The 8023-nt window shown below is 42.3% G+C and overlaps 1 protein-coding gene across 1 annotated transcript; it reads right to left on the bottom strand.

Moving 5' to 3' along the window:
- Nucleotides 1–251: 251 nt before the first annotated feature.
- On the bottom strand, nucleotides 252–7687 carry LOC123170208 (putative disease resistance protein RGA4). Its single transcript, XM_044588051.1, has 11 exons — nucleotides 7501–7687; nucleotides 7051–7181; nucleotides 6798–6971; nucleotides 6292–6559; nucleotides 5899–6118; nucleotides 5684–5807; nucleotides 5179–5361; nucleotides 4344–4775; nucleotides 4013–4093; nucleotides 3537–3929; nucleotides 252–3027 (listed from the first exon to the last, which is right to left on the bottom strand). Exons 3-11 carry the CDS (start codon nucleotides 6939–6941, stop codon nucleotides 499–501), a joined length of 4374 nt encoding a protein of 1457 aa, XP_044443986.1. The 5' UTR covers nucleotides 6942–6971; nucleotides 7051–7181; nucleotides 7501–7687; the 3' UTR covers nucleotides 252–498.
- Nucleotides 7688–8023: the final 336 nt, after the last annotated feature.

Genomic DNA, 8023 nt, shown 5'->3' with positions numbered 1-8023 from the left:
AACTAACTCAGGTTCCATAAAGAAAGCTTTAACTCGCCACTAACTACCTAGCAGTGCCCTATATTAAAGTAAGCAACGGAACAGAGGAGGACAATATTTAATGAGGCAACTTCTGTTTTACGAGAACAATGGACTGGCCACAAAAATCTCAGATCACGCGTTTGCAGATCAGCTTGATGAATAAGAAAGACATGCTCAACATATATCAAAAATGCCAGCATATTTCTTTATAAGGTCTTTTGAGAATAATTAATAAAATGACTGTATGCATCGCCCAGATGCAGAGGCTGGGGGTCTTCCTCCTTTTCTAAAAAAAAAAATCAAAAATGCCAGCAAGGTTTGCATGGCATGATAACATATTTACATATAATTATCATTCAACATATACGTATAATTAACAGGCTCAACAATGCATCAGTCCTGGACCGAATAAATAATTCCACAAGGCCGGCATACACAAGCACAGGCACAGACATCCTAAGCATTCAGTGCATGGGATCAAAAAACAGTTCTCATGGGAATTGCTTCAACCAATTTCCAGTAAGCACCACCTCTTGAGAAGGCTCCCTTCAGCTTGTCGCAATATCTCATATCTAGTTCCGTGAGGGCTGAGACCTGCTGCAGGAGTCCCTCCGGCAGTGTCTCTAAACTTGGGCATCCAGAAATATGTAGCACTTTGAGCCGAGGGAATGATACAGCCGATACTTGTCTTGCCACCTGGTGCCATCTCTCTAGCTTAGGCATCTTGTAAACAATCATGACTCGCAGTTTAGGAAAGATGGGTGATGGAGGAATGCAGGACTCCCCATTGTCTGTATCATCATTACCAACACACATACTTGTCACACTATCCAAATTATCCAAATTCAAGTACCAGAGGGAGGGCAGCTGCCATAATGGTGGAAGATCCTTGCACTTCCTGCAGCTACGCAAATGAAGCTCTCTCAGATGTTCTAACAGTGTAGACTTGTGCATCCATGATGACAATTTAGCACCACTATAATTAGACAACTGTAAAACTTCAAGACCATTGTGAGGACAAAGGGCCTCTAGTATTCCTTCTGCATTAGTATCTACTTCATATCCAGCTCTACTACAGAGTCCATACCAACTCAGTGAGATTCTTTTCAAATTATGCTTAGCGGATATATTGCCTTGTTTAGCATTTTCTGCACTATGCACTTTTCTCAGCTGTGTCAAAGAAAGACTACCACCTAGATTCAAATCTTTCAGTTGATCAATTCCACGGCCTGCATCACTATCAATGATATAATTCGTCAATGTCTGCAGAGAATTAAGCTGACCAACACCTTGTGGCATGCAGTCCAAATTAGGACACCCAGCAAGAAATATGTGTCGAAGACTGCTCATATACCTCATGCCCTCTGGTAATTTCTTAAGATCTTCACAACCAATGAGCTTCAACGTTTGCAGGTTATACAACATGGTAGTGGATCCTGGCAGTGTAGCTATACCAGAATATGAGAGATCTAGATAGCGAAGATGCTTCAAGTTTGCCATTTGTGTCTCGAATGAGAGTGTCCTCAATGCTCGCAATGACATGAATTTTGACAATGCCATAATCAAAGACTTGCCCTTATCCAGAGATGCTTGGGTCCACTGCAACTCCCTTTGGACACATAATATTGTGCGGGCTCGGGGAGCTAGCATTTCCTTCATTGCTGCAAGAGTATTGTTACTCACATGATCAAGTGATAAATACTGAACCTCATGCTGTAATGAACCGATGTTAGTGGGTCCGTGCAGAATTTCTTGACATGATGAAGATTCTTGCAGAATGAAGCAATCATTTCCACTTACGGATTCAGCAAGGTCATGCATGAGATCATGCATCCTGCAAATAATTGATCTGTGGATATGCTCATAATCACCGATCTTAGTGTAGTGTTGATTCTCCACATCTTGAAGGAAACATCTCCAAACTAGTATATCAAAAATTTCTTGGCCTCTTGTTTCTGATGCAATAAAGTCATTGGCTATCCATAACTGGATTAGCGTGTCTTTATCCATCGGGCTATCCTTGGGGAAAAGAGCACAGAAGGAGAAACATATTTTTGCTTCGGATGACAAGTGATCATAGCTCAGTTGTAGTGCAGGTACAATAGCAGATGTGAGGATGTCATCTTTCCAGACATCGCTATCCAAAACAGAAAACCACTGACTGTGATGCTTCGAACGAAGTAAAGCTGCTATAGTCTTAATAGCAAGAGGCAATCCCTTACACTTGTGGACAATTTTCTTTGCGACTGTAATCAATTCATCTTGCTTTTCCGCTTCCCTCCCAAATGCATTTCTGTGAAAAAGCTCCCATGATTGATCCTCATTTAGAAGTGATATGTGATGTGGAGGAAGCGTGCCCATGATAGACGCAACTTGATCGCTGCGGCTTGTCACAATTATAGCACTACCTGAGCCAGCATGTGAGTTTAGTAATGATCTCATAGCATCCCACTTATGTCCGTCTTCATTCCAAACATCGTCCAACACTAGGAGATACCTTTTCTTGCCCAAAACTCCACAAAGTTCCTTCTGCAGTGCCTCCATCTGAGTCAAATCACACTTCTTCATCGTGGCCACTTCTATTACAGATCGGACAATTTCCTCAATAACGAACTTTTCGGAGATACATGCCCATAAGACCAACTCGAAATGATGCTTCACCCTCTGGTCATTGTGCACAAGTTGGGCAAGGGTGGTCTTACCAATTCCCCCCATACCAATTATGGGGAGCACCATGACATGGTTGCTGTTATTTTTGTTGTAGCAGTGGCCAAGCAATATCTTCACCAGTTGTTCCTTCTCATCTTGTCTGCCCACAATCTGTGATTTATCGACTTGAGAGTGTGTTTGCAGATGATCAATGCGTGGAGCCTCGGTATGCTGTCGGAAGTGAAAACTATTCATCTTCTCGACCAGTTCATCTATCATGTCAACTGTATCCTTCATCTTCTTGCTCATGGAGTGACGGAGAATAACCGGGTTATTGGAAGTGGTGTAGCTCAGCACCTGGAAAGAAAACAAATAAAACAGAAATTAAAAGGCTTGCGTTCCCAAATTAAAATATTAAATTGAATTTAAAGGCCGTTATTTTCAGATTAAATCCCTGAACTGAGAATAGAGCTAGCCGGATTTTTTTTTTAACCATGCATAAGCCCATTTCCATTACTCATAACGAAATACACCAAACTACAACCAGAGAGAATAGGGGGTTGGGAAGGGGAGAAGTGAGTTCAAGGCACAATAAGATAACCCACCACATGCGCTCACAATCGAACACACTATGGGGCAACAAGTTAGCACACTAAGACTATCCTAGCAATAAGTTCCACCATCCAGCTGCAGTTACACTCCAGCTAAATCAGCAAGTTTACCATCTAACCAAACACCATCTTACCAGAGGAAATGTATTTGTAGCGCACACGAAATTTACAGTGGTAAGATTGAGCTCCCAAACGGGGCCAGAACTGAAAACAGAGCCGGACAGAGTGGGAAGAAAAGGTAGGACGAGGACGAACCTTGTGTGCGGTGGAAACGTGGCCGATCTTGGCAGCATGGCGGCGCAATGCCTCGTAGCGGAAGTCGTCGAGGATGTCGTCAGTTTGGTAGGCGACAGTCTTGAGGTCCTCCATCCACGAGTGGACAGCAGCATTGGTTCGGCTCTTGGTGTCGGCGTCCAGCAGGATACATTGGATGTCCGCGAGGTGGCACTCTAGCTTCTGGCGAGCCTTGCCCAGACCGCACGCCCGCAGCAGCTTGGCCACCTGCGCGTCACCAGCCTTGACCGCTACTCTGTCCAGCAGCGGGATCAGCATGTAACCCAGAGAATGGTGTGAGGAGCTTTGCCGTGGGTAGAAACGACGCTGCTCTCTTTGCTTGATACATTGTCCTTGCACCCTTGATTTGATAGCCTTGTATGCAGAACAATGATGTGCTTAGATTAAAAAAACTCATTGCAGCAGCAGCGCTTGTCGGATTATTTGACTAAGCTTACCATGGAAGCTGCCTCTGCATTTCCACCGTTACCAAGTTTGCTCTTTCCGGAAGCAGATACATCAATCTTTCTCCTTTCCACCTAGGAGCATAGAAATTAATTCGTCAAGAAAGAATCCACAAGAAATGGAAAGATAAGACAGTTCACAATTTCCTGGCTAATTTGAACATGGTCCCTCTTACCTCCTCTTTTCACATGAGAGGTAAGAAGGTAAGTGCTATTCCGACCACTAATTAATGAATTCAATGGCTCAAATCTATTATATACTCGTATCTTTCATGTGAAAAGAGGAAATAAGAGGGACCATGTTAAAACTGCTTGAATTTATTACCTTGGGGACTTCCTCAACTGGCTTGTTGGTCTCTTCTCTACTCTTGGAGTTTTCGTGAGGCTCATATACAACCATCAAATTCACCTCATCAGCAATTTTACCAGCCTCTTCGAACGTGTGTTCTATGATATCCTCATCTGTGAGACCCTCGCTCACTTTCATGCTCTTCACGATAAACTTGTCAGCATGGTGCATATCTTGTGGTGGCACTGTTATCTTCACACCATACTTGCATTGTTGTCGCACAATGCCTTTGTCTGGCTGTGCTCTGTACCATGGTGGGTTTGATGGTTTGATGTTGAAGGCAATGCAACTATGTGTATCGTTGATTAGCTCAATTGTGAAGCATGATATCTTCTTAAGCTCAAAAGGAACAAGTAGCTCGAGGGGCTTAATCCCCAGCATGTCATCTTCAATGTAACAAGGTCTTATCTGCAAGAAAAGAGTTATCTGTGTTTAGACGACGGTGCATATGTGGCATATGTACAAAGGCAAAAGCTCTACATAACTACTGGCAGGACACCCCATAAGTCTCCTAAGTTTGTTTATTCTAATGCTAGCTCAACTAACCGGACAACGAGTAATTTAGGATAACTAGGATTGTTGTAAAAGACAAATCTGGGATCATGCTACCATGTATTTTAAGATTACCTATGATATGTATTTTAATCTGGAACCAAATTAACACAGCCTTAGAGTTGAATAACTGAAATTCCACACTTTATTAGCTCTCTGATCTCAATAATATTGTTCAAATAATGTGTCTCTTTTGACTTCAAATAATGCATCCCTTTCCACAGTTTGATTACAAGGTGTCTTGAACTAGTTAGCTTACCTGGCTAGTGTGCATATCTGTACTTCCAGATTCACTCAGAAAGCTAATTATCTTCAATATGGAAGGTCTGGCTTCTGGATTTTGTTCCCTGCAGCGTACTGCTATGTTCAAGCATCTAGTTACTTGCTGGTATTGTAGTAACGTCGGTGGCTTAGTCCACCTGTGCCTCCACCTCCGAAGTACCTACATTTAACAAATTTAAGTATGTGTGATGATCCCAGAATCTTATAGTGGGAACCATGTCAATGTGTCATGTGGTTTGCATGACAATTTTTTAGTTGAAAGTAATAAGTTTGCCTCGCACCATGTATCAACAGAAGTGCATCACTTCACCTCAAAACACCAGAAAAAAACTATCCACCCATGCATGATACATATCCCGAAATATGTTGTTTGAATTAGATAAGCCATTCTGTAGGATAGTATGCATATTTTAGTGCAAACAATTAAAAGATGCATGCACAACATCATCGTTGTTCTAAGAAGTGACATAAATCACCCTTACATTGTTTTCATCGGGGATGCCCATACAACCTGTTACTAATTCGAAGATTATGGCACCCAAACTATATATGTCAGATTTAACTGAAGCTTTGCCAGAATTCTCGTATTCCGGTGCAATATATCCTCTGCAAGAAAATACAACACAAAATAAATGTAGGATTGCATGATAGAAAAATATCAATTAACCACTAGTGTTTATTCTGATGGATAGTTTACCGTGTTCCAAAACGTAGGCCCATAGTATGCGTGTTTTTATTTGGTCTTGACAAACCAAAATCTGTGAATTTTGGAATCAAATATGTGCCATCTAGTAATATATTTTCTGGCTTAAGGTCCATATGAACAATACTGGTTTCCTCATGAAGATAGCGCAGACCCTTGCAAATTCCAATGATTATTTCATAACGTGTTTCCCATTCAAGTCCCCTTAATTCATCTGTACATAAGAAGGTGAGGAGTTATGTGAAACTACATACTTGGAAATGATAGAATATTTAAATTCAAGTCTGTCCCTAACCATTGACCCTGACTTGAAAATTGAAGACCAGTAAAGGCAATACAGTAAAGAAGTAAAGAGAGAGAGCTGCATCAAATACAATAAGATCATACCAGTAATATGTTTATCAAGACTTCCATTGCTGATGTACTCGAAACAGAGCAATCTTTCTCTTACATTGGCCAAGTTAATTTCTTCTGACCCAGCCTCTTGTATCGGTGTCTGATACGTATTAGAACAGAAGCCAAGAAAGCGGACTACATTTTGATGATTAATCTTCCTCAGGCTATTAAACTCACGGCGAAATAGCTTGTCATCAATTGTGTGTGCAGTCACATAAATCCTCTTCACAGCAACAATAATTCCATTTCGGAGTACACCCTGTTGGTCACCATTTAAATTGGTGCTCAGCCTTACAATACTGAAACATAGATGGCCAAGTTCTGCCTCTACTGGTGGTACTATTTTTTATACAAGAACAACAGGAGAGTGTCCTGCTCTGATTTTATTAATAAAATAAAGTTTTTAATACGAACTTAATCGAGGGTACTTTTAATGAAACTAGTATATTTTAGTGGACGGGAGATCTTTTATGTATGTTCTCAACGGTAAATTGTACCTTGTAAACCGCTCCAAATCCACCCTGACCAATTTTTCTCTCTTCAGAGAAATCATTCGTGATACTTTGCAACAGCCCTAATGGCAGATCCTTTGGTTCCTCGTCTCCATTGAGTATACGCTCCAGCAAAGTTTCGTCCCCCATTCTCAACTAGATGGTGTTATATATTCAGATCTAGAGCATGAAAAGAAAAAGTTAGTTTGCTTGAGGCCAAGAGGCCGCCTGCTGATGTTGATAGCAAGTAAATGCGTACCTGCTGGAGATTTAGCCCTGTACTGTACGTAGTATAGGATAGGAAGCACAAACTGGAATTGCTCCAAACGATTGATTTCAGCAGATTAAAGAAGATGCAAAGATGGTTCTTCAGATGTACTGTAGTAGACTCTGAGAGGCGAGAAAGAGAAAGAATATTCATTCAAGCACAATATAAGAGAGATAAGGGTCGCTAGCTCGTAAACCAGACATTTGGATATATATATATATATATATATATATATATATAGAGAGAGAGAGAGAGAGAGGGCGTAAGGGAGAGAGAGAGAGCAAATGAAATCGATGCCTGCAGAGAGCAGAGCAGAAACACACCTGTGACAACTGCGACCAAATTGGTTGTAATGAAGACGCTCTAGATCCAAGATTTAATCCTAGACTAGACAAAGAAGGAGATAAGGGGAACAGAGAGGAGGGGAGATGGCGGGCATACCTTGCATAAGCCAGCCCTAGGTACCACACCACCGTCCAGGCTGATTGCAAAAGCACAGGGATTGCAGGTAGAGTCCCCCTAGCTAGGCCCAGAGAGAGAGACGGAGGCGTTGCACGGAGGCAGCAGGGAGTAAGGAGAGAGCTGATGGTGGTGTGAGGTCAATCGCCGTGTTGAACCGAGCGGCAAGGACGCCTAGTAAGTTGGAAGCGATTAGAGCATGGTTAATAATAGAGCCAGCAGCTAGCTATGTAAGATTGCCATGTCATCAAAAGCTAGCATACCATTCACTCATGCAATAGGTTGGTTGTAAGGTAGGCTACATCGAAGATGAAACTACTCCTCATTGGAGCTCTTGAACTGTTCCTACAGCTCACCCTTGCTGGGGTCGTCGCACTCCTCACCCTCCTCCTTCGAGTCACCCTACTCCCCTGACTCAGACTCGACGGGGTCACTGTCGAGGGGCCGGCCTCGTCCTCCTTCTTCACCCTCTTCTTCTTCTGCTCGGCGTCGCGTTTCCAGTAGA

The sequence above is a fragment of the Triticum aestivum genome, chromosome 7D (assembly GCF_018294505.1).
Source record: "Triticum aestivum cultivar Chinese Spring chromosome 7D, IWGSC CS RefSeq v2.1, whole genome shotgun sequence".
NCBI lineage: Eukaryota > Viridiplantae > Streptophyta > Magnoliopsida > Poales > Poaceae > Triticum > Triticum aestivum.
This window is presented reverse-complemented; position numbering and strand designations above follow the sequence as displayed.

Coding starts and splice junctions, on each gene's coding strand:
- LOC123170208 (XM_044588051.1), bottom strand. CDS start 6,941: ATGGGGGACGAAACTTTGCTGGAGCGTATACTCAATGGAGACGAGGAA. Junction 4,094..4,343: donor CAGTTGAGGAAGTCCCCAAG/GTAATAAATTCA, acceptor CTATGCTCCTAG/GTGGAAAGGAGAAAGATTGA. Junction 3,930..4,012: donor ATGCAGAGGCAGCTTCCATG/GTAAGCTTAGTC, acceptor TCTGCATACAAG/GCTATCAAATCAAGGGTGCA.